Source organism: Cryptotermes secundus, unplaced genomic scaffold (assembly GCF_002891405.2).
Source record: "Cryptotermes secundus unplaced genomic scaffold, Csec_1.0 scaffold2043, whole genome shotgun sequence".
Taxonomy (NCBI): Eukaryota; Metazoa; Arthropoda; class Insecta; order Blattodea; family Kalotermitidae; genus Cryptotermes; species Cryptotermes secundus.
Genome location: NW_019724781.1, coordinates 442,744 through 469,632, shown reverse-complemented (window position 1 = coordinate 469,632; position 26,889 = coordinate 442,744). Strand labels below are relative to the sequence as shown.

The 26,889-nt window shown below is 45.4% G+C and overlaps 1 protein-coding gene across 5 annotated transcripts in view; it reads left to right on the top strand.

The window, feature by feature from the left end:
- Positions 1-211: 211 nt before the first annotated feature.
- LOC111863106 (rab11 family-interacting protein 4A) overlaps positions 212-26,889 on the top strand; it is a 144,802-nt gene continuing 118,124 nt past the window's right edge. For 4 of the 5 annotated variants that reach the window (XM_023849136.2, XM_023849134.2, XM_023849135.2 and 1 more), the window contains exons 1-2: positions 212-455; positions 5,968-6,088. In XM_023849136.2, coding sequence (XP_023704904.1) covers positions 273-455; positions 5,968-6,088 — 304 coding nt within the window. In that variant the 5' untranslated portion in view covers positions 212-272. Of the gene's footprint in view, positions 456-5,967; positions 6,089-13,028; positions 13,322-26,889 lie in introns of those variants that run through there. The other variant, XM_023849138.2, reaches the window with a different exon arrangement.

Below are 26,889 nucleotides of genomic sequence, written 5' to 3'. Positions count from 1 at the left end.
TTACACATTTGGTAGGACTCCATGGGCGGGTGATCAGCTCGTCCCAAGGCCTCTACTTGTACACAAACAGAAAAACGCACACACAAACTAAACATCCATGCCCTGAGTAGGATTCGAACCCACGATCCCGGCTTCCGAGCGAGCGAAGACAGTACATGCCTTGGACCGCTCGGCTACCGTGACCGGCAACTTTACCTTTACTTTAACTTATTTCAGGTTGTGACGTCAGAAACCCATGCAGTGCGTGACGATGGTGCTGCCCGGACATCGTGATGCCTGCTACAATGCCCTCAGTAACGTCACATCCGGCGTCTGACCACGGCCGAACGTGGACAATCAACCGGCAGCAGCTGCGGGACGTCTTCGCGCTCTGCGACCCGGAAGGTACTGGATTCGTGTCCCTGGAGCACCTACTGCAGCTGGGACGCACGCACTGTGACGGAAGCGATTCCAAGGTATGTGTCTTGTTCCCTGTTTGGTGCTGAAGGCTTGTGATTCCTAGGGTAATTTGTGGAGACTGTGCCCGGCGGGTCAGTTGTTCAGTTACAGAATAGGAACATAATGTTTTGATGCCTAGACAGAAGTAACCGCTTTTATACCCAGGGACATTCCAGAAATCCGTCTCTCTCTTTCAGCCAGTTTGTAGAACCAACAAATAAAACTATGAAAGCAAATTTTATGAATTATATCTATTTCAACAAAATACAAATTCCCCATATTATATGAATGGTTATAGGACAGATCAACTGAAAAGGAAATGAAGAAGACTGAAGTAAAGGATTTCAACCTGTTTCAGAAAATTAAGCTAGCCGCAATAGCTCAGTCGGTATAGCGGTGGGCTACAAGCTGGACGACCGGCGTCCGATTCACGACGGCAGAAAGAGCTTTCTCTCTCGTCCAGAGCGTGTAGACCGGCTCTGGGTCCCACTCTGCCTTCTCTCCAATGGGTACCAGGGGCTCTCTCCCCTTGGTTAAAGCGGGCTAGACTTTAAGCTGACCATTCACCTCCATATAGTGCTGAGGTCAAGAATGGTGGAGCTATAGCTATGCGCTTAATTAAGAGCGTGCACAACTTTATCTTTGTAGTAACCTGGGAGCCGATCACAGTGGCCGCGTGGTCTAAGGCATGAACCGTTTTCGCCCGCTCGAATACTGGGATCGTGGGTTCGAATCCCACTCGAGGCATGGATGTCTGTGTGTCCTTATTCTGTGTTTCTGTTGTTCTGTGTGTGGGTAGCGGCCTTTCGACGGGCTGATCTCCCGTCCAAGGAGTCCTACCGTCTGTGTAAATTATTACGAAACTGAAGAAGAGGCCAGGGTCGAACAAAGGGCTCTAGAGCCATAGATTTATTAATAGAGAGATAGTGGCCTGGGAGCTTGGTTATGAGTGGTGAATTGGGAAGGGTCCAAGAGACTAATGTTCGCCTATCTTGAGGCCGTGTCCTACCATTTATTTGGAGAGTCTGAAGAAAACAACGAGAATCCTTGGTTAATACAGCCGGCATTCTGGCTCGGTATTAAGATAAGGCAGGTATGCGATGAAGCAAAGTGTATATGTGACGTAACGCACTGTTTCACGGTAACGGCTAAGTTTGTGGAGTTCCAGCTGCCCGTTAAAACGGTAGGCGTGTCCTTGGCGGGAACTGGGTCACACGTAGAATTAACCTACTCTTCACTGGGCGATAATCCATCGTCAGTTCTTAAGCGAGAGCAAGAGAAAATGAACCTACAGGGCGTTTAGGAAACTATGCACCCAAACGATTTTATCATCTGCTTGAACCGCATCTGTGGTCTCGTGACCAGAGTGCCTGTCTACAGATCATGAGGTCCCGGGTTCTATTCCCGACGCTACCATATTTTCTGAGAAGTAGTGGGTCTGGAACGGGGTTCAGTCAGCCTCGTGAGCATAATTGAGGAGATATTTAAAGGAAATAGCGGTTCCGGTCTAGAAAACCGAGATTAACGGCTGTGGGGATTCGTTGCGCTGACCACGCGACACCATCTATCCGCAAAAGTTGGCACTAACTTCGCCGACAAGCGGCGGTCGCTCGGTCGGTATTGTTTGCTTGCGGACTACAGTCCACGGAGTTTGTTTTTTCATCTGCTTGGCGAAGTATACTGTTCGTTGGGTGAATTCCAGTAAATGATGAAGTGAGAAGTCGTAGTAGCTTATTCTGAGGCAGGCCTAAAGTCTCAGCACTTTCATGGAGGAACTGAGGAGAACTATAGTCATTCCAAGTCTGAGATTCGAAGTCTTGACGTCACGGAAGTACAGGCGTACCAACCACCTGACAACAAAATTTGGTATCTTATGTTGTGTTGTTCGAGCGAGGTTTCCAGTCATTTTCCTCAGTACCTCCGCACAAATGGCAGGAAATGAAAAGTGATCCCTCAATTCATCATTCAAAGAAACGCTATCATTTGACGCTACATAACCTTGACAGTTCATAAGCGTTATTAAATAACATAAGATTCATGTCAGCATATTTTGGTTTGTCAGTGGGGTTTCCAACTAGATTTCGAATTATGTTATTAAATTCCGTTTTCTAGCTTTCCAGATGGAAGGATAATATTAAAATGTATCTTAATGAAATAGGATGGGACTCATCTGTCTCAGGATAGGAACCGGCAGCGGGCTGTTGTCAGTGGGGCAATTAATCATCGACTTCCATAAAATGCTGGGAATTCCTTGAGCGGCTCTTTCTTTTTATTCTTTCTCAGTCGTGCCACGTCTTGCCTAATCGCTCTGTTGGCGCCTCTCGGTGGAAAGCAGGCGGTTAGTTCTGCCCAGAAATTCTTGTTCTTTTCATAAAATCCAAGGCTTGATTTAACCCCCCCTTCGGCGCCCGTGCCCTATACTTGACTTCAGTGAGAAAGGACGGTGGTTATGAAATGCGATTTCAGATACAGTGCTTGTGTAAACCTTCAGTGTGTTCCCACTTTGAATTGCATACGTGTATGCGAGATACCTAGGTTCCGGTCCCTCCGCCTCATGGTCACCTGCGCGTATGAAACAGGACGCGCAGTTTCCGGTACATGCAGGACAAATGCCGGTACGGTGACCGTTGGCGAGTGAAATTATCAGTCATTACTTAGGTTTCTTCGGACAGGGCCGGCGTAGGCAAAAAGTCCCCCTCCCCAGGAAACCAGAAAGTTCGCCTCCGCAACCCTCGAATTGACCTCCGCTGTGATCTAGTGGTCAGAGTTCCTGGCTACAGATCCAGAGGTCTCGGTTTCGATTCCCGGCCCTACCAGATTTTCTAAGAAGTAGTGGGTCTGGAACGGGGTCCACTCAGCCTCGTGAGCCTAATTGAGGAGCTACTTGTATGGAAAAATAGCGGTTCCGGTCTAGAAAACCGAAATTAACGGCTGTGGCATTCCGTTGCGCTGACGATGTAACATCCTCTATCCGCTAAAGCTGGCACTAACTTCGCTGACAAGCGGTGGTCGCTCGGTCGGTATAGTTCCCTTGCGGACTAAAGCGACGGAGTTTTTTTATTTTAACCCCCGAATTAAAAAAAACTACCCAACTTTCTTAAAACTCTCACAATTAAAGGGACGAAATTGCAGACACCGTAACAAATTCTGTCAGTGATGTAATTCTTAAAAGCAAAACAAAAGAAGAACCAACAAAAACGTACGGCGTTATTCGACCATAGCAATCGTGGAGCCGGGCCGCGCCATAGTTCAAGCGGCTAGTCGCTGGCTTCCCACCGCGGCGGCCCGGGTTCGATCCTCGGGTCTGGTCAAGTGGGATTTGTGGTGGACACAGTGGCGCTGGGGAGGGTTTTCTCCAAGTGCTTCGGTTTCCCATTCCAATCTCCATTCCACCAAATTCTCCATCATCATAATCACCCGGGGCAGGCTGCAATAGGCCAATCAGTGGCCGCCGTGCCGAGTGGACCCAGCTGGACTCCACCCCCAACTAAGCGAATTAAAAAAATTGCAGAGCCACTGCAGGCTTCTGCCTTGTGAGCAAAGGAGCCGCAGAAGTTCGTTTTCGTGCAACAGGGGGGAAAAAAATTCTGGGAAGAATTAATCCTCTGCTTTCCTTTCATACGACACTGAGTGCATAGAAAACGACGCGTCAAATATTTCTTTCATTCACGCGTGTGTATTCGTTGCCGCAGTAACATTTTTACCGAGTCGTTGCCTAGTAACGATAGGGGGATGCACATACAAATACACAGACTTATGGGAGGGGGGATTTTGTGACGTATGCCGCTGAGATCGGATCAGGTGCCATGACATACATACCATGTTTCATGAACATTGGTTGAGGCATTAAAATGTTGATGGGTGGGGAGATTCAGAGACAGACAACATGGTGATAACATAAGCCTACTTTTATTCCCTCAAAATAAGGAAAGTAGTCCCAAGGGGTGGAGAAGGGCTTGTAAAGCGTAATTAATTAGGCACCACGCCGTGGGGGAGTGGTGGTATAGCTCCATTGTTCTTGACCTCGGCTCTAGATGGAATTGTGTAGTCAGCTTCACGCTCCGGCCGCTTCACACCCTGGGAAACAGCCCCCCGTACCCACTGGATATGAGCCTGAGTGGGCCCCAGATGCATTCTGGACGCTGTGGAGAAGAGAAAAATTAATTTCCCATGCCGGTAACGGAACTCCGGCCGTCCAGTCCCTAGTCCGCTATGCAGACTGAGCTATCGGAAACGTGCCGCTCTCAATTTCGCTTTGCTCCAGATGTGCTCCAATTGCAGGTGGGTTTTTGTTCCCGTAAGTTTAGCCGAACGATCTGAGGCATGTACTGTCTTCGCTCGTTCGGGATCGTGGGTTCGAATCCCACTCAGGGCATGGATGTTTCCTGTTTTTCTGTGTTTGTGTTGCCTTGCAACGAGTTGATCACCCGTCCAAGGAGTCCTACCATCTGTAAAATGATAAAGAAAGTAAGAAATCAGCCCTGTGCTCCAAATTGGGAGCAGGTTTCTTTATGACGCTGTTAGGGGTGTAGCTCAGGGAGAGATGATAACGAGGCCATGCGGCTGTAGCTTCGACTCGATTTTATAGTCCGTGGCTCATAAAGGAAAGGGGTGAGAAACTACTCAACGGATTCATATAGGTTGCCCCTGGCAACACAACAACAAACGGCCAGAAGGACATTGACCGGCCAAGTCAGAAGAGTCATTGTATCGTTCACTGATCGATAGTGGAATTTCTGGTTCAAGAAGCAACTGTTTGGAATGTGAAATTAGGCAGTACGCGTGCCGCGCAGGTTAGTACAGCAGTACGATGTAATGTTTCAGACTTTTTTTTTTGTTTTCGTAAGGTGGACTGAGCTCCGTTACTATTTAGCCTACTGTACCAGCCCTAGATGATAGATGAGTATGGAGCGTTTGGTAGAATTGGCAGGGGAAACAGAAGTATTAGCAGGAAACCTACTCCAGTGCCACTTTGTTCACCACAAATCCCACATGATTTTTCTTGTGATCGAATGCGGGGCGCCACGAGTAAGACTGAAATACGTCACGGCCCCTAGACTTGCCCACTATAGGCTCCAGATTCTGATATCATGTAATTTGACTGAGATGTATCATGGTTTTTCTCAGTCTCTCGATGTTACATAGAATGATTCGTTCAGAATTGTGGAACGGAGTCCACTCAGCCTCCTGAGGATAATTGAGGAGCTACTTGAATGGAAAATTAGCGGCTCCGGTCTAGAAAACCGAGATTAACGGCCGTGGGAATCCGTCCACGCGACGTCCTCTATCTAAAAAAGTTGGCACTAACTTCGCCAACAACCGGCGGTCGCTCAGTCGATATAGTTCGCTTGCGGACTAAAAGCGACGGAGTTTAGCTTTTAGTACGTATATACATATACACAGTTTCCTGTGGTGCTGTTATTATTGTGCTGTAGCGGATCTGTCTGCACTGCTTGTTTAAGGCTACGTGTGTATGTATATTCTGCTCCCCGTTGTGTGTCAGTTTGTAGCGAAAACTTGCTGTTGCAGGATGTGGAGTGTGTGCTGAGACAACTGGACCCAGAGCACAGGGGTGTGCTCGGCTACCCGGACTTCTGTCGCGGCGTCTTCTCGATCCTGCGATCCCAGCGCAAGCTGCAGCAGCGACATGGTAAGCCGCCCCAGTTCCTACTGTCTGGCAACTTCCTACCTGCCTTTCTTTCCTTACAAACACTATATCCTGTTAATTTGAGCCCGGCCTTGCAAACGTTAATGCTCATTTGACATTCTGTTTCGAAGTACCCAAGAAGTGACAGGATGAACGCAAAGACAAATCCGTGCCTTGTAGTCCGCAAGCGAACTATACCGACCGAGCGACCGCCGCTTTTCGGCGAAGTTAGTGCCAACTTTTGCGAATAGAGGGTGTTGCGTGGCCAACGCAACGAATCCCCACGGCCGTTAATCTCGGTTTTCTAAACCGGAGCCGCTACTTTCCCATTCAAATAGCTGGAGGAAGGTAAAGGGTGGAGATATGTTACGGGGAGTAATTGGGAAATGCTCTCGACCCGACCCCGACAAGAGCACTCGAGATAAGAGGGAGGAAAAGGTTTGACATCAGACTCTGTTTCTTTGTTTGTATGGCAACGGATGTTATTCTGTAACCTGCACCTTAACGCTCGGAGGGGCCCAGTGGTCTGGGCAGCTCTGTGATTTCTGCTGTCTCATGACACTACAATGGCTTTTCCTCTACATAAAGCAAATCTGTGGGAAAGTTTACATGATGTATATCTTGTTCACTTTTTGTAAGGACAATTTAAAGATGTCCGAGCTGTTATATGTGAATTTCTCACAAGGAAATTGTTATTCTACCCACTTCAGTCTTGTGGGAAAGTAAAGAAGGTCGACCAGTAGCAAGTTCACAGGTAACCTTCACGCCAAATGCTAAGAATGATATGTCTAAAACATCTTTAAAAGTGCGTCATGATCGGATTGTGAAGTAGATCTTTTAGTCGTCGTCTGCTTTCAGTATATTGTAACGAATTTGATTAAAGCGTTGCAGGTATCAGCTTTATAAACACAGTCAAACACGCAACAATAGAGGAAGCTATGTTTTCTGTAGATCCGACCGTCGCTCCAATAGACTGGCTGGATAGCAATCACGTGATATGTGTTTACTGTAGATCCATGTCCGTTCTGCGGCTCTAAAAGTAAGAGTGACAGAGTTCGTTCCGGGCACTTACGAGTCAGTCATAAGCAGGAGGAGTGAGTCCAGAAGAATTTTTAGTTCCGAGGTTCCAAAGTGATTAGAAGACTTTATTTATATGTAATATTTGGAGTGTGTAACTCAGTGACACTTTTATAGTTCCTGTGTTATAAATCCGTGAGGACTAGTTGAGAAAGACTGAGAAGATTAGTGTGGAGTGATTGTAAATTATGTAAAGCAGCAATAGTGTTATAATTAATTGTAGTTACGTCCTGTAGGTGGTTAATAAATCAAATTACCGATCCGAACCTGCCTCTTTAGTCACTGATACACCTGGCAATATTTACACTGAGAAAGAGAAAATGTTCCTGTCTTCTCTGGAATCGAAATGTGGCCTTCGGTCCGTCGTCTATCAAGCGAGCGCTCTGGATACGTGACTTGTGCAATCGCAGAGTTACTAGCTACTCTAGTTGAGGCCTTAATGGGTGTACTCAGCTTTCCCAACCGAACTGGGGGTTAGCACACTCAGCCTCGTTGGGATCCTTACCCATTCACATCTTATAACATGCCTACCCCATTTCACGCTTTATAATTTAGGTAATTGAAACAGGATCGTCAAATAGCTTACGGACCATGAAACAATAAGCAAAACTTGTCTTCTTCGGAATATGGTCCCGGGGACCGGACCTTCACTAAAAGCCTTGAGTTCGAATGTATTCAAAATACTGAACGTACATCAATTTTCCATTAAGGCTCTAATATGAAGCACACGTTAACTCGAGGAATTATTCACAGAGGGTTCTGTTCGCTGCTTACCATAAGCTTCCCTTTGACTTTATTCAAACAATGTCTGTTATGAATAATAGTGTCGTGTTGCTTCCATTTCGCATTTGCGAGTAGAGCAGATTTAATGCCTGCTAGATAGGCGTCACATCTTACACATGGAGTAGGTTGGGTTGCGGTATTTCAGGCGTACGTACTGCTGTGTACTGTAACTTCACGAAATGAAGGCCTGCATTTTGACGCATGTTTCTAGTATTGAGAGAAATGGGTCAGCGACCAAAGTGCGTGCTGGTCGCGTTGTTTAGCCTACTTTACTTATTTTATAGGGAAAGATAAGCTTATGGTATTATTATGTTCCTTGCATATGTGTTCCTTAGAATAACTTTGAATTAATAGATGAAATTTCATCTAATTCTGTATCAGTATCATTCAATCTAAAAACATAAAGTTTAAAACGTATAAAATTATAATTTTATCTATCATTTTGTATGAGCGTGACTCCGGTATTTTGACCTGAGGAAAGAAGATAGACTGAGGATGTTTTAGAACAGAGTGTTGGGGACCTAACCGGAGGCTGGAGAGGAACTTCGTAATTTGATTTCAGCTCCAGATATAATTAAGTTTATAAAATGAGGACGGATGAGAGAGGTGAAGCCTGTAGCACGCATGGCAGAGAAGATAACCACAAACAAACTTTTGGTATGAAAAGCTGAAGGAAGGAGACCGCTTGGAAGATCTATGCATAGATGGGAGGAAGATGCAGTAATGTATCTTTAATAAATAGGTTAGGAGGGTGGGACTAGATCCATTTGGTTCAGGGCAGGGAATGAACATTCGGATTCCATGTTTTTTTTTCTTGGCACTACAGCCCCAGTGGGCCTAGGCCTACCTCCATGAACTTCTCCGTTCACTTCGGTTTTTCTAGATCTTACACATTCGGTAGGACTCCTTGGGCGGGTGATAAGCTCGTCGCAAGGCCTCTACCTGTACACAAACACAGAAAAACGCACACACACAAACTAAACATCCATACCCTAAGTGGGATTCGACCCCACGGTCCCGGTTTCCAAGCGAGCGAAGACAGTACATGCCTTAGACCGCTCGGCTACCGTGACCGGCTCGGGTTCCATGTAGTGTTGGGAATCCCCTGACGAACTGTGGCAAGTATTAGAATCTCCAAAAGGATTCTGCTCCATGTAATTAGTAGAGGTCACTCCACGTCCATAGATCGACTGGGCTACGGGCTTGATGACCGAAGAGTCGAAGTTCGATTCGTGAAAGGGGAAAGAAAATTTTCTCTTCACATTATCCAGACCGTATCTGGAGCCTATTGAGTCTCTATGCAACGGGTACCTGAGGCTCTTTCTCCGGAGGCCGGAGCGTGAAACTGACCATTCACTTCCATCTAGTGGCGAGACTAATACCGTATTTACGCATGTATAGGCCGCAGCACAATTTTCAGACAGAAATTACAGAAAAAATAATTTTCTTGGAATATTATTTCAGGAGTATTACACCCTGTATTACTAATTATGAATATATATTTTTTTAAATGAAGTGTGATTTCGAATATTTTGAATATAAGCCGCACCCCAGTTTTCCTCTTGAATTTTTGGCAAAAAATGTGCGGCCTATACATGCGTAAATACGGTAATTGAGTTGCGTCATTAATTAAAGCCAAGGGATAATTTTACCTGTGCTTTTTTAAAAATATTTTAAACATATTTTTTTCTGGAGATATGAAGCGGAAATGAATAAGAAAAAAGGAATCAGACTCATGTGACCGAACAAGGTTAAGAAACGTTGCTAGATTCGAATTGAGCAGCTCTCGAATTTGAGTCTATGACGTTACCGCTGCGCTAATGTTAATGATGTCCACGGATACTTCCCTACAATTTGTTCATTTTGTTCTCTTCGCGAAAGGATAGAACAGCGATAGCAGTGGACCAGTCCTGTCGTGACATGACAGTGAGTGTCCGGTCTTTGTTATCGAGCTGCCTTGTCAGCAGAGGCTGGGGTGGGGTGGGGGTGGGGGTGCCTCGCGACGTATTCCCATATTAATATTCTGGCCCACTCTACGGAGGAACCATTCAGCGAAACACTAATGCCCTTATGACGGACTTTCTAGAAGCTATGCTAAGCTGCTATCCCTGTAACAAGCCGTGGAGGTCCATAGGGTTCTGAGACGTTGAGGCTCCCACATTTTCTAGACAACCGGCTCACAGATGGCGGTGAGGTTGTCCTCCTTACGCGCCGGCTGCCTTTTACCCCCAGGAAGATTCCTGCTACTCATTTCTGTTAAAGGCTGAGTCGACCCCAGGACAATAGTGTGGCTGGAAAGATTAGGTAAATTAAAAAAATCCACCTCATTGAAACTCGAATCCGCGACCTTCTGGCTTGTAGCATAGTGCCTCCACCACCTACACTACCGCGTTCTCTTGGAGTTTCTAGAAACAAGGTTGAAAAGCACGGGGAAAGTTTGGGGCCGAAGGCAATGTCAGTAAAAAAGTAAAGTTATCCCAGTTCTTAATTAATTAAGCATTATTCTATGAAGATAAGTGGGGGAGTGGAGGTAGAGCTCCACCATTCTGGACCTCGGCATTAGTTGGAGATGAGTGGTCAGCTTCACACCCCAGCCGCTTTACCCTCGGGGAAATCGTTTCCGGTACCACTGGATAGGAGGCTGGGTGGCTTCCAGAGCCAGTCTGGACGCTGTGGAGAGGATAAAATCTTGCCTTTCCGGGGAATAGAACCCGGGCCGTTCAGCTTGTAGCCCGTCGGTATACCGACTCAGCTCTCTCGACGACTCCAACCCCCGTGAGTAGTTTTAACATCTTGAATTATCATGTTCCATCTAACGCAACACAGGGAATGTATAACATTCAGTTTGTTTTATTCAAATCACAACTTGTTTCGACCATTTTATCTGGTCATCATCAGGTGAATAGAAGTGATTAACAAGTGTTCGACTGAATTGCAAAACGCCTTACCTCTCATACCAGATAAAATGGTCGAAACATGTGATTTTAATAAAACAAACTGAATGTTATACATTCCCTGTATTGCGCTAGACGGAACATGTTAATTGATTAGTTTGATCACTAACAGGATGCAGTCCATAAAGATTTTTAAAATCTTATTCACCGTCGCCAAATTTTGCCATATGAATTACTGATTTTATAACTACATTTTAAATGATATACACAGTTACACACGAGACTTGCGCTGTGGTATTGTGATTAACCACTCTCATGGTTGCACCCCGTCCCGTCCCGCGGTATTGCATCCTAGTCTGAGCTAATTGAATACGGCCCACACATTCATATTGTCACGTATCCAGGCTTTACGTGACTAATAACACGGGTTTCGGATTTGATGATCGAATTTATTGGACCTTTATACAACAGTTCACACATCGCTATCTGACACTGTCATCTTCTTCCGACTGGACACTCCACGGGAAATATTCCGACTTCCAAATGAACTCTCAGTAATTGTTGGCTTCTCGTTATGTAGCACAGGAAACACATCCGTTGCCTAGCAATGGTATATGCGAACCCACACAGAAAACACCTCTTGCAATACCGACTCTATTGTTGTGTACGTGTATTGCGGGCGTTGCCTAGAAATGAGTCTACTGTATTGTTGGTTGCATGTTTGTTGCGGGCCTGATTACCGAGTCGTTCCCTAGCAACGGGTCTACGTGTCATATTATACAATTTCTCTAAGATCAATTAGAATATTATCTCTTCAGTCATACGTAAATATATATCGCCGAAATTGTTTCTACCCATGACGGCTTTTGACCACATTTTTTTTACGTATTTTTCATTTTTCTAAAGACTCTTACAAGGTTTCATGACTTCTTCAGGTTCAAGGGTAAGTTTAATTTAAAATTTATAAATATATGCTCATGGAGTATGGCGTGTAATTTACTCACGACAATATGTGTAGGCTCAAGGCTTCTGTCTAGGGAAGAAGTAAAGCATGAATGGATACCTACACTCCGTTTCGGAGTACAGAGGTTTTCCAGACCCATTCTTTACTCTTTTCCTTTCGTGTAACCGAAAGGTCTTCATGTTAGCGCATTGCAGATTCAGTTATTTGTTGAAGATGCCAAGAATGTATGCACAATACAGAGAAACCCCGAAAATGAATACACAATTTAGTAGAGGTTATCTGCAGACACAACAGCAAAGTTGAACGAAAATGCAATGTACAGTGTGCATGTGATATTCTCTCCAAAAATGGTGCTAGTCGCATGAATGCCAGAGCCACCTTATCGAATAGCAGGACAATCAAAGAAAATGGCAGCTTAACGTTGTGTATGCATTGTTTTTGGCATCTCCGTATTTGTAGAGATGGTGTCTTAACTTGGTCCGAATGGTGACGTTGCTGATTTGTATTCGATACAAATGTTTTTAGCGAGCCGTTGCCTATCAGTGACAGGGGGATACACATGCAAACAGACAGGCTGATGGAATGGATGTAAGAAGGGCTCCGTTGAGATGGGTTCAGGTGCCATGTTATATATACCAACTTTCATAAAGATTAGTTCAGGCATTCAGAAACTGATAGGGCGGATACACAGACAGAATGATCTCATAAGCCTTCTTTTTTAAATAAGGGAAATAGGGTAAAAAGTAACTTCATGGAAGAACTAATCGCCTTCTTACCTTTGATACGTCACAGACCGCATAGAAAACGACACCTCCAACAATTTTTGTTGCAGCAGGAACGTGTCTAAGACCCGTTGCCCATGAGCGTTAAGAGGGATACACATGTAGACAGATGGGAGTGATTTATGAGCCCACTGAGATTGGCTCACTTGCCATGATATACGTACCAAGTTTCACAAAGACTGGTTCAGGTGGGGGGATCACAGACAGCGAGGTGATATCATAAACCTACTTTTTTTTTTCCAGAACAAGGAAAGTAGGCAAAAAAAAAAGTATTAGAAAGGTCTGCGAGACGAACAAGGTCACCCATTGCTATGTAGCAACCTGTAACTGCAATGCAAGCGTTCCCACCAGCTTCTTCCCGTGTCTTCTACTCCTCCCACACTAGCGAACAGTACTGCCAACATAACGAGAGTATGGCAGCTGACCGCACCGCGTTGCGGAGTTCAGTTGTTCTCCAGGCTGCCAGGTGAGAGGAGGTGGTGACAGAATAGCAGCGATTTGCGTCCGAAGGAATCTCATTCCGAGACCTGTTTTATTCGTTGCTGTTCTGCCTCGCTGAGGATTACATCCTGATATTTGTGTTGAGTGCACTAACTGTACAAGGGTTCAGTGTTTCATGTGTTTGTGTAGTGCCTGTCGCAGTACCTGAAGATATTTATTTGTAACGGCATAGTAAGATCTTACCGAAGAGAAGAGTCAACATATTTGCATCCAGCAAGAGAGCAGTATATGAAAGGTACGTTGTACCATGTTTGAATCACAATCTCTATAAACGATAACATATAACAGGAGGTATTATTATTTATTTTATTTTTTTATTGCTAGTGGGGTGGAACTTGCGACCACTTCTGGCCTACTGTACCAGCCCCAGATGATAGGTGAGGGTGATTGTGGAGCAATTGGTGGAATGACGATTGGCAGGGGAAACCGAAGTATTCGGAGAAAACCTGCCCCAGTGCCACTTTGCCCACCACAAATCCCATTTGACCAGACCCGGGATCGAACCCGTGCCGCCGCGGTGGGAAGTGAGCGACTAATCGCTTGAGCTATGGCTCGGCCCAGGTATTATTATTATTATTATTATTTATTATTCCAATAAATAAATCAGTATGTCGTGGCATCTACTGTTAAAAGTTCTCGAGTCAAATGAAAATTGTGAATGGAATAATTGGTCAGATGCAGCTTCGTTTTGATCTTGATAAATGCCAGTAATTTTTTTCGTTGTCTCTCTAATGATGCCTACGATATCGAGTGTGTATGTCAGATGATAGGAGGATAGATGACTGTTTTGCGAGGAAGGGGCTGTTGCCTAATAGATGTACCATTCCGACATTTGCCTGGAGGGACTGAGGAAAGGCGCAAAAAAAAAAGAATCCTGGGGACAACCGGTGTCCCGGTCGAGATTCGATCCAAGCACCTGCCGAATGCAATTCCACATTTTTACCTTTAGAACAACCTGTTTCGGCCCATTTATTTATCATTATTTGTAATATCGGTTACTGGTTTGTACGTTCTTACGTGTATAAATGAAGGACCTTAATGTTAAATTCAGTGTAATAGAGTATATCTGTGTTTTCTGATCTCCAAGAACGAAAATGTTCTAGTAGTTGCCATACCAGTTATTTTTTTAGCATACTTTCCTTATTTCGAAAGTGTATGAAAAGAGGCATATGAGATCACCATCTCTCTCTGTGCCTGTGTAACTCATGTACATGTATATATATGCAAATGCATGCATACAAACGAATATATATATATATATATATATATGTGTGTGTGTGTGTGTGTGTGTGTTTGTTTGTTTGTTTGTGATTATGTATGTAGTGGTGAATTTGAATATACGTGTATATTGTGGTGGGACTTGTCTTGTAAATAATATATGAGAACTCACCTTGTACCTCACAGGAAACACATTACGTCTCCGCTACAAAGCCCAACCGGTTAATGCTGTTTAGGGAAACAGTTGCTGTTTATTGTGAGAACCATACGGAACACACAGATACAGTCTGCGAGCAGAATATATTACGTGTATGAGTGACCGTAGATGGGGTTTGGATTGTTAATTGGATTTATTGAAGTACATGTAATTGTATTCACACACTCAGCACTTCACTATATCACATACTAAGTCTTCTCAGCCTGCCGTGTCTTCGTCAATCGCTTAGTATCAGCTTCCAACGCTGTGGATCCCTCACTTTCCGTGTTCACAACTTTACTGGCCTGAAACAGTTTCATAACTAACGAAACTCTAGACTTGTCCTGCTTGTAACACCTCGGCACGGACCGCATAGAAAACACCGCTTCCAACAGTTTTCCCATTGTTGTATCACGCAGCTGTCCCATGGACCGCATAATGAACAGCGCTTCGAAGTTAGTCCATTGGTGCGTGTTACGAATCTGTTGCCTAGAAACGGTCGTTGTTTACATTGTCATTACTTAACAGGTCTACATGCTACAGTACGTTAAAGCAGGTGGTGCATACCACTGGGCTTTAAAGGATTAAATACCTGTAGGTCTACAAATTTTTATGCGGTACTGGCCCTGTGTAATAAATCACAGGTGTTTGAGTCAGTACATTCCTCCGCGTCCTGCTGCCACTGCTGCATCTTCCCCTTGCTGTCCGCGTAACCGTGAGACTTATTGACTTGCCACTTGTTACAGTAGCGACACAAGGGACTGCTGCTTTCGCAGTCTAGCAATAACCCCCACCGACCGCATACAGCGCACAGGACTGGCTCGAGTTGTTCAGCCGATAAAGAAGGTAACATCTCAGTCGGTTTTGTACTGGTCTTCGCGAGTCTCTGCTTCAATCCCGATTGAATTTGTTTGCGATTATCCCTTAGGCCCCCCATACACACACAGTTTGGTCTTCCGATCGAGGTTACAGGCAAAACTGTGACAGTTTACCTCCTCCATTTCCTCCCCATACACTCGCAGATAAACCGCCAGCTTCATGCCACAATCACGGTCTTCCAGCCTATAATGCTGAGTCTCACACGTCACGTGCTACGGTCCTGCAGGCAGAACTGACGGACTGACGGGTTTCCTACTGGCCAACAGTCCAAACGATTGGCCGGCCGGCCGCACCACACACGTCAGTTTTGCCTTTCAGTCTTCAACTGTGCAGGCCGAACTGGAGGCCTAACTGTGTGTGTATGGGGGGCCTTAGTTTTTCTTCTTCGGGGATATAAAACCGTGTGAACCACCAATGAGTGCTCTTGGTGCGTAGAGAAGGCAGCCATACGGAGAAAGGTTCCCTTTAGGCGATTCTGGCCCTCGTCGTGTGGAATGTACTTAAAAGAATATGATTTTCTGGGCTGTAACGCCATGTAGTTTGGTAGTCGTCCACCGACGTTCCTGCGAAATGTCGATGGACTGCTATGGAACTACACAGCGTTACAACCCAGAAGATCTCTCCTCTTTGACAATCTCAAATCTAAAACAGACTCCAGTAACTTTTTACGAGGGCGATCCAGTAAATTGGTAACAAATGGAAGTAAAACAGCCGTAATGGACGTAAGAGGTTCTCTTTGTGTATCACTAGGTAGCAGCAGAGTTCAGCTTCATGAAAGTCTAGGTAGCAGACGCGCATGTGCATGTTCAGAGGCTGATTTCAGTAGTAAAAATGACGACCGTGCTTGGGGATATACTACCGAAAAGCAGCGTTCTGTTGTGCGCTTTTTGTGGTCTAAAGGTCTCAGTGCAAAGGATATTCATAAAAAAAATGTTTCCTGTTTACGGTGTGAAGTGTTTGTCGCGTAAAGCGGTTCACAACTGGGTCGAGAAATTCTTTCAAGGGCGTTCGAAAGTCGCAGATGATGTCCCACCAGGTACGGAAGTGGCTAAGAAAACAGTCAAAAAGATTTCTGTGCTGCGGGTTTCAGCGCACTGGTAAAGCAACAGGACCTGTGTATCAGTGTTGGTGGAGGATATATCGAGAAATAAATATTTTTTCCATGTTCGACTATCGCACATTTTACGTTTTATATCTATTTGTGACCTGTTTACTGACTCTCCCACGTAGTTATGACGCAACGATCTGGGTCGCTATTTGATTGTGGTATACACTGACAGGTGTTTCAAGCCAGTTTCAGTGAACATACAGCCATTATTCCTTGAGCCGGGATAGCTAAGTCGGTATGGCTACGGGCTAGACTGCTGAGGTTCGATTCCAGGCAGGGGCAAGAGATTTATCTGTGCTCACCAGCGTCCAGACCGGCTCTGGGGTCCACCCAACCTCCTATCCAATGAGTACCGGAGGCTCTTTCCCGGGGGTAAAGCGACATGGGCGTGAAGCTGACTACCTCCACGTAGTGTCGAGGTGAAGAATGATGGAGCTATACCTCCACTTCCCGAATCGTCTTCATGACCTCTTGTGTCATTAATTAAGCATAGTTACTGCTTTACCTTTACCTTATCATCATCACTGCTTCACACTCAACAGTCACCGCTTCCTGATATGTGCGAAAGCCTTAAACAGGCAGCACATTATCATATCTTCTGTCTTCAAGTTTGGGGCTTCATCTCTGACTTGGCTGGTCGCAGAGTAAGGACGAGATTTTAAGGTAACATAGGCTAAGGGAGACCGCCTCTGTGGTGTAGTGGTCAGAGTTTCTGCCTACAGATCCAGAGGTCCCAGGTTCGATTCCCGGCGCTACCAGATTTTCTGAGAAGTAGTGGTCTGAAACGGGGTTCACTTAGTTTCATGAGGATATTGAGGACATCAAGGAAATAGCGGCTCCGGTATAGAAAACCGAAATCCGTTGCGCTGACCACGTGGCACCCTTTATCCGCAAAAGTTTGCACTAACTTCGCCGTCAAGCGGCGGTTGCTCGGTCGGTATAGTGCGCTTGCGGACTACAGGCCACGGAGCTTTTTTTTTTAGGATAAGGGAACATTTTCCCAGTATTTAATGATTAAGCACCACGCCACGAAGACGTATGGCTGAATGGAGTTATAGCTTCATCCTTCTTGACCTCTTCATTAGATGGAGATGAGTGGCCAGCCTCACGCTTCGGCCTTTTTACTCCTGTGGAGATTAAATAAATGAAAGCAAGGAATATTTTTCATCACCTGAATAACTTGAGAACAAATGTGTACAACGTGTTTATGGAACTCGGAAGTTCTGTGAGCGTGTTTACGAAAGTTCTCCATCGGGCCTTGTTCTGAATGAGATCGCTCCTTAATAATCTTTTGTTTTCAAAGATCCGTTTGAATAGCGTATATCCAGTCTTCAGTCCGCGTATCTGGAGCAGTTTGTTCCCTTAAAGTTTTCTGTCTGAAGTTTTGTATACATTTCTAGTTCCTTATGCATGCTACGTATCTCGCCCATCTAATCAGTGTTGATGTAATCATGTCAGGTGAAGCGTCCTAATTATGAATTCTCATAATGCCCCAATGTAGTATCCTGAAGTGGCGCTGTGATTCCTGTAGTTGTGTTGGCCAGCCAGTTACGTCTTGCTGTGTCGCCCCCACGTCGGTATGCATCCGCCGTGGGTAGGTGGACGGATCGATTGTGTCTCACCGCATCTCCAATGTTATTTGTTTTTGTAAAGCGGAAGGGAAATCCCGCTTCTATAGACTATCAGTCATCGTCAGGAACGCGAAGTATGCAGTACTGAGAGTACTCTCTTGTGTGGAATAACGGTGTGTAGTCCGTTAAAAGTCGATTGATGTTTCGGAGGAACATTTTTTTTCCCTTGGCACTACAGCCCCAGTGGGCCTAGGCCTACCTCAATGAATTTCTCCGTTCACTTCGGTTTTTCTAGATCTTACACATTCGGTAGGACTCCTTGGACGGGTGATCAGCTGGTCGCAAGGCCCCTACCTGTACACAAACACAGAAAAACGCACGCATACAAACTAAACATCCATGCCCTGAGTGGGATTCGAACCCACGATCCCGGTTTCCAAGCGAGCGAAGACAGTACATGCCTTAGACCGCTCGGCTACCGTGACCGGCCTTCGGAGGAACATATCGCCTCCATATTCAGGGTCGAAAAAGCCAAATAAGATACCAGCGTGAAAGCAGGTGGAAAGCCCAGTCAAATCAAAGTCACATTAGCACTAACTGTCAATCAGTCAGTCAGTCAGTCAGTCGTATGACCAAATATTAGTTACTGTTAGACAATTACGGTTTTGTCCATGTGGGGTGACCTCTCTGACGAGAGGATGGGTCTGTCATTTGTCAGAGTCAAAGCAGTTGCAAGTCAGTTGTCTGTTATGCACATGGTATTTACGGTTTAAATGTTAATACATGGTGTAACAGTGCGTATACATTATATAAAAGGCCTGTGTCAGTCCAAGCTCAGGGCAGCAGATCATGTTCTTTCCTTAGTAGCTCACGCTACAACGGCAGTCTAGGCACTTGAACGGTCGTATGCTTGGCCACATCTTGTATTTCCTGTGTTGGGCTTAGCCTTGACCAGTGTTGCAAACATTTGCATTTTCTTGATTTAATATGACTTCTGCTTGTTGCTTGCATAATTTTGTTATATAATCACATGAATACGGAAGTTTGAAAGCCGTGTGTAAGTCGCGAATCGGTGTGCGCCCTGGAAGATTGTCTTTGGTGCGGAAAACCTCGTTTTGAAGGACCTGTAGCTTCATTAGGTGGTATCTGCCGCAGGGCAAGCATAAGTCATTATAGTCCCAGTGAGTGCTTTGTGAGGGTCATTTTAATGTTAACGCTTAATCGCTCGCTTTTGAATAGATCTGAGACTGAGTCTCGTGTTACGACCGACGGTCAGTCGGCCAGTCTGTCTTGGAATAAAGCACCCATCTGGGGCTTACGACCAGATTTTTATTACTGTCAGACAGTCACGGTTTTGTTTTTGTGGGGCGCTCACTCCGACTAGAGGACGGGTTTCTCGTTTACAGTTGCTGTTGGTCCTCGCCAGCGCAGTCTTTTTCGGGTCCGAGTCCGGTGGGACTCATGACCATATTTTACTGTATCAGTTTCGAGACTTCCCTCTTTGTCGCCTCCAACGACTCGCGGGGCTACGGTGGAGGTATTCGACCCGCATCCACACGGGATTTGAATAAAGTGTCCCTAATTTCGGATTATATAGGAAGCAGGAGGGAACTGGAAGAGGGGGGGCCTCAATTCCCATTGGTTCGCCGTGGGACAGAATGAAACCTCTGGGCTCTCACACGGCCTCCGAGCGAACCAATAGAAGACAAGAACGGGAGTTTTGATCGCCCTGAAAAGGGGCGGGGATGAGGAAGCATAGGTAGCGGAAGAAAGCCGGGACGTCAGGGTGGAGGCTGGTGAGTGCCCGCGGAGGACATGTACAGTAGCGCAAGTGACTGGATAACGGTAACGAACAGAAGTCATAGAAGGCGACGCAAGCGGAACCTGGTGCCTGGGGATATAACCAGGCCACCCTGTCACTGGGGGACATAAATACAGGGACCTGACCTTCCAGGTTGGGGTTTGGACGCAAAGCTGACGACCTTGTTGTGAAATCCGAAGAAGTGGAAAGCGGATGGTCTAATTCCCAGGTATGGACACATCTGGCAGAATCTTCCGACGAAGGCCGTGGCTCTGGAAGTGCTGTTTTGTTAGTGTTGATGATGATGAATCGGAGTGAATGTGGTAGAAGTGGTCGTGGCCTATTTTAAGGTGATGTCCCGGAATTTGCCTGAAGGGAATTTGGCAAAACACGAAAGGTCTCGGTCACGATGGCCGGTGTGCCGGTGCAAGCACTGAAAACAGTTGAGAAGTTTTGCTGCTTCAGTCTTTCCCTAATAACATTCTGTTGCTGTCTGCTGGCATGTACTGAGATGACACCGACTGTGATATTCCGGCTTTCAAAAGCGCAGTATGTAACAAATATAAAGAACTCCATGGAGATGAGCCCTTCTTGAGAAACCGCAGGTCGCTCTGCTGCTCAAGAATTCCCCAACATTTTATGAACCCGAAGCTTTATTACCATGTTCTCTATCCTGAGCCATATCAGTCCAGTCCATACCACCCAAACCTCTCTGAGATCCATTTTAATATTGTCATCTCACCTCCCGTTTCATGCTACATTCCCTACCCATCATATCCTTGACTTGATAATTATTCTTAATGACGTGAAAATAAGGGAACCCCTCTTTTCCTAGAAGCAGTTTTTTGGTGGAAAGGGAGGGGAAATGCCTTGTGTTCGGGCCAAAACTGTAGGTAGAATTCAGTGTTGCGGCACACTGATTGAGAGACACGATTGTAATATTTATGACTTTGAAAGCAGAACGCGTGAATACGTGCCAGAAGCCTTCATGATAAATTTACTTCGCAGCAATGCAGAATGCCATGAATAGAACACGGCAGGTCTGTTTAATGGAATGGCAGAATGATTCGTGGATTTTTGCGATGGAGGTAGAGAGTCATGCTGAAGTAAAGTCATTCCAAGGAAATGTTTGTACAGTGAAAGGGATCTCACCTAAAGCTAAGAGAATATTACAATTTTCTTCCCAGCTCGGTAACCATATGCCAGCGTAGCTAACATATGCTTTGAGAAGCATGTAAATTGTCGAGTGAAACCCGTTCTACATTATCGTAATGAAATGGGAGAAAGAAAAATCGGAGGCAAACAGGGTGACGGTCTGGTACGCCAGTTTCTATTATTCAGGGCCTGAGTAGTGCTCAGTAGGCTGGGTTTACAGGAAACCACAGCTATGAATTCACGTTAAGGAAAGTGGGAGAAACTTTTTCGCCCTTATTTATGTACCGGGAAGATTTTTACTTCGTTGTCCGGTTCCCCGGATCTGCGCTTCACGGCGACCGGTGCACCGCCGTCTGCGAGGCGCATAGGAATTTTGCCCTTTATGACCGATAACGTTCGGAATGAAGTAGTTACAATTCGCAAATCGCAGGTGGTGTTGCAAATGTTGCCCCTATATATGTAGATATCTTTCGCAATTAATTGTTTAGTTAAAAGAAAACACAGGTACAACAACCCTTCTTGCACTTACAGCACACCAGACACCAACTTTCACTGGATGAAGCGGGACTCCGTGGGCTAGATGTGGATTCTGTGAACTTCAGTAGCGATTATTTTGCGTATTTATGTAATTTTGCAAGTGAAACTACCCTTATTCAGAAAATAATTTCAATTGTGGATCAATCTCACCTTCGGCGACAGTCTGTAGAAACCAACTGTAAAATAGAACCCTGCTAGCTGGATCGCGCGGCTGGAAGGCGTGAGTGGATTACTGTTGTTTTATGGGGTCTAAGCTTCATAAATTGTGTTGTCCTTGCGCTAGACTTTGACATTTCGGTGTCATGAGCTGGACGTTTCTATCATTTTCTAGGTGTGTTGAACACGCACTAAGAAAATCTGGCCCCTGTGTCATATAACTTTTCCTCAGAAAGCATTTGGCGCCTTTGTTTTTGTTTCCTGTCTATTTAGAGTCCCGTTGATATAAGTTTATTCACAAAATTTTGAATTGTTTGTCTGCTAGGAACTGTTTCAACACGAAATTTACGTCGAAATTTTCGCGTACATTTTCTAGTAGATCCGTATTTCATGTAGGAGTCATATAGAAATACACGTTGCTCTAAAGTATACCGCACCATGACGGAATACACTGCTCACTAACTGTAACAGAAGAAACGGCTAATGCAGCTGACAACTGCCAGCCACAGCTGACAGATCGTAAACAAACTCCCACGTATGAACGCACTGCTCGCCGTGAAACGTAATGCCGTCAAGCGGTCCACAGAGTTAATAACTTCCATTCATTTGAAACGTTATCGGCTATTAGGCATACCGATTCATTGGCAGAATTCGTATGCGCCATGCAGCCGGCGCCGCACCGGTCGCCGTGAACCGGTCACTAAAGTAAAAAAAAAAGTCTCTGTACCTCGGTATGGCCGTTCTGTGGCGCAGGCGGTTAGCCGTCGGCCTTCTATTGCGGTGGCCCCGGTTCTATTTCAGGTTAAGTCACGTGGGATTTGTGCTGGATAAAATGGCACTGCGACAGGTTCTACCCCAAGAACTTAAGTTTCTCCTACCAATTTTTATTACTGCTTCATATCCATCTGTCCTCTGGGACTGGTACAGTAGGCTAAGTAATGGTCGGTGCACTGGTGGGGGGGGGGTGTCCTCAGCCTCACACCAACCCACTGATTACAAATAAGTATACTTCTGTTTTGAAATTCCTGTGTATGTTGGTATTAGTGATAGATTTGAGAGGCATTTCTGTTTCTCCTTCATCAACGCATTCATCTCGCTGGTTTTAGCATTTTCTGTCACAGTGCCAAGCCTGTGTATACCATCGTTTCAGAAGAACGCTTTGCTTCTCCGTCTACAATAATCAATCACCCTTTGCTCTCTCTCGGTACAGTATTCTGTGAGTAGGCGTTACAATGTATACAGAATCGATTTCTGAAAGCGTATGAATGAATTTCACATGACATCACATAAGTATATATGACATCGAGACCTAATTACCATAGCACATTAATGAAAATTGTCACGTATCCGGGGTTTGCGTGATTAATAAGACGGGCTTTGGATTTGATGATCGAATTTATTGGACCAATATACAACAGATCACACACCACTATCTGAAACTGTCATCTTCCGATTGGACTCCCCACTGAAACTGTTTTGAGTTCCAAATGAACTGAACTGCCAGTTCAAGTCCAAGTCACATTGCGACTGACGGTCAGTCAGTCTGTCTGTCTTGGTGTCGAGCCCCAGCTGGGGCTCACGACCAGATGTTTCTGCTTATATGCAAGTTACTGTCCTGTCCATTTGGGGCGTCCTCTCTGACGAGTGGTCGGGTCTGTCATTTGTCAGTCGTAGCCTGATAAATGACATACCCGACCTCTCAGTTATTGGTGGCCTCTCGTTATATAGCCTCGGGTCGGACAAGAGCACAAACACATCCGTTGCCTAGCAATGTATATAAGCGAACCCACACAGAAAACACTTCTTGCGACACTGGTTCTGTTGTTGTGTCCGTGTATTGAGGGCGTTGCGTAGAAATAGGTGTGCTCTATTGTTGGTTGAGTATTTATTGCGGGCTTGTTTGCCGAGGCGTTCCGTAGCAATGGGCCTACATGTCACAATATCGAAAATTATGCAAATTGGTTGCACTTCGGCGCAGGGGCAGGTTCGTCAGAACGTCTCGATACATGATATGAGAGCGTGAGTCCTCACGAGGTGGGATGACGTGTAGGTACAGATTTGCTGAAGCGTGCGTCAACGTTCATGGTTTGGGTACTGAGAATCGTCTCCTTTTTCAGGTTCCTTGCGACTGTATCGTGTCCTAGCTGAATTCAGAATAGCGTCGTCTGAAATGAGATCTGAAACAGACATTTGTGTTATATTTGAAGATTATATTGTTACTTGTAAGGGGATGTGCGTGACTTATAGATGGGTTTTGGATTGGATGATTGGATTTATTTGCGTATTATTCACACAGCTCGGGACTACAGGTAACACAGCGCTAGCGCTGATCTACATACTTTACAGTTCACACTTACACACGCATTAGGATTCTCAGTCTGTACTAGTCGTAACCTGCCAACGGATTTATAATATTCTGTCACCTCAGATCGCATATAAAGCCTTCTTTGCACCGCCTAATTCCTTTCTTGCCGTTATTCTGGAACCGTCAGTTCAATTCCTCTAGTCCCAAGCTCATATCCTGGCAGGTTGTCGTCTCGAAACTCGACTAATCCTCAACTGAACTCTTCTTTATAACCACTTTGTACGGACTATGCAGAAAACACAACCTCTCTGTTGTTGGGAAGGCGTGGTTACAGCGCCGTTGCATAGCAACGTTGCTTGCGTATTCGTTGCCGCGAGGATGTATGTACCAAGTCTTTGCCTAGAAATGAAAGTATATTTTGACTTCACTATTCCGGCTTCGGGGCTCATGTCACGATATAATTAGACTGATAAAAAGTTGAGGAGGATGAAATGTGCAGGGCATGTTGCACTCGTGGGGAGGAGTTCATATAGGATTTTGATGGGGAAACTGGAAGGAGAGACAACTAGGAAGACCTAGATATAGGTGGGAGGATAATATTAAGATGGATCTTGGAGAAATAGGATGGGGTGGTATGGACTGGATTAATCTGGCTCAGGATAGGGACCAGTGGAGGGCTCTTGTGGACACGGTGATGAACTTCGAGTTACATAAAATGTTGCTAAACTATTGAGTAGCTGAGCGACTGGCGGCTTCATAAGGACTGATCTTCATGAAGTTAGTTAATGTGTTGTGCGTGCATCGTGTCAGTCGCATTCGGAACGTGTGTGATTCGCAAGCAAAGGTTGGCTCTGGTGATCTCAAATTTGCTGAAACCGGGCGAACTCATAAGTACAGTCTGGACGGCTTCCTGTCACTTTATGTTCCTTACAGCAATGACTCTGTTGGATTTGAGGTTCTCACCGTGCTCTTTTGGGTTGTGTAACGTCGTCTAGTTCGGAGGGAGCCCAACCCTGTGGATGGAAGACTATATGTACGCTTGAAACGCCTGGCTGTCTCCTAACTGTCCGTCAGCATTACAGTCCTGAAGACCGTGTTGGTCATAATAAAGACTCTTCGTTGTTATGGCTCACCTCAGAGAGAGAGAGAGAGAGAGAGAGAGAGAGTAAAAGAAAAAAACCCGCAGAACTGTTGAGTCACTCTCTTTCCCGTTACTCATCCCTTTTTATCTTTTGTTCATTTCAACACTTTGTCTCCATTTTTTGTTTCATCTTCTATCCTCTTCTATTACAATTTCATTTCTCATTAAATAAACTGACAGAAGACACAAAAGTGCCGTATTTAGAAATGTCTTTGGTGACACGATGAAAATGAATGTTTTCTGACGACATTTGTGTAGAACAGAAAGACATATTTCGGTAGCGGATTGACAACATGACATATGGCAACAATGTAGGTATCGAGTGTGGTAGTGTCACGTTGGCGTTCTAAACATCTGAATTTGCTTGGGATATGCCTGGATCGTACCCGCATCTAAGGTTTTGTATCATATTTAAAATTCTGTTACTTAATTACATAAAAGGTAAATGTAAAGTTGTCCCTGTGCATAACTGAATAAGTACCGTGCGATGAAGACTTATGGAGGAGTGGAGCCACCATTTTTGACCTCGGCATTAGTTGGAAGTGAATGTTCAACTTCACTCCCCGGCTACTTTTTTTTTTTCCTTGGCACTACAGCCCCATTGGGCCTAGGCCTACCTCCATGAACTTCTCCGTTCAGTTCGGTTTTTCTAGATCTTAGACATACGGTAGGACTCCTTTGGCGGGTGATCAGCTCGTCGCAAGGCCTCTGCTTGTACACAAACACAGAAAAACGCACGCACACAAACTAAACATCCATGCCCTGAGTGGGATTCGAACCCACGATCCCGGTTTGCAAGCGAGCGAAGACAGTACATGCGTTAGACCGCTCGGCTACCGTGACCGGCCCCCGGTACCCATTGGATCGGAGGCTGGGTGGGTCACAGCAGGTCTCTGAACTGCGGAGAAGTGAAGAATCATGCTCCTGCCGGGATTTCTAACCCTGGCCATCCATACCGAAATCACGGAGAGAAAGCCGTTCGAGCGACTGCTTTGCAGATAGATATGTCTGTGAGAGCGGGGTTTCCTGTGCAACAGACGAGCCTGCGATGGTGCTATGGCAAGGTCTGGCTGCTCGCAATGCAAAGCCGTACCAGTGTTACGTAACGGTGGGAAACAGCAGAACAAGGCTAGCGCAGCGCTTCTCGTCCTGAAAAGTGAGTGGCATGGAAATGGTTTTGTTCTTACTGAATGCCACATGTAACTAATCTATAGGACAGAGTCACTGTTGGCCGATCACAGTGGCCGTGCCGTCTAAGGCATGAACTGTCTTCGCCCGCTCAAACACTGGGATCGTGGGTTCGAATTCTACTTGAGGCATGGATATCTGTGTGTGTGTTTATTGAGGGTGTTTGAGAACAGGGTACTGAGGAGAATATTTGGACTAAGAGTGACGAAATAATAGAATCCTAGAGAAAACTGCCTAATTATGAGCTTCATAAGTTGTACTCTTCGCCAGATGTTATTAGAACGATCAAATCAAGGGGGGAAGAGTGAGAGGGGTAGGACATGTAGCGCGTATGAGACCGAAGAGAAATGGATAACGAATTTTTAGTAGGAATTCATGAAGGAAAGAGCTCACTTGGAAGTTGTGGTCGTTGATGGGAGGATAACATTCAAATGGATCTCAAGTAAATGGGTTGGGAGGGTGTAGACTGGATTCATTTGGCTGAGTGGGGATCAGTGGTGGGCTCTTGTGAACACGGTAATGAACCTTGGTTTTCTATAAAATCTTGG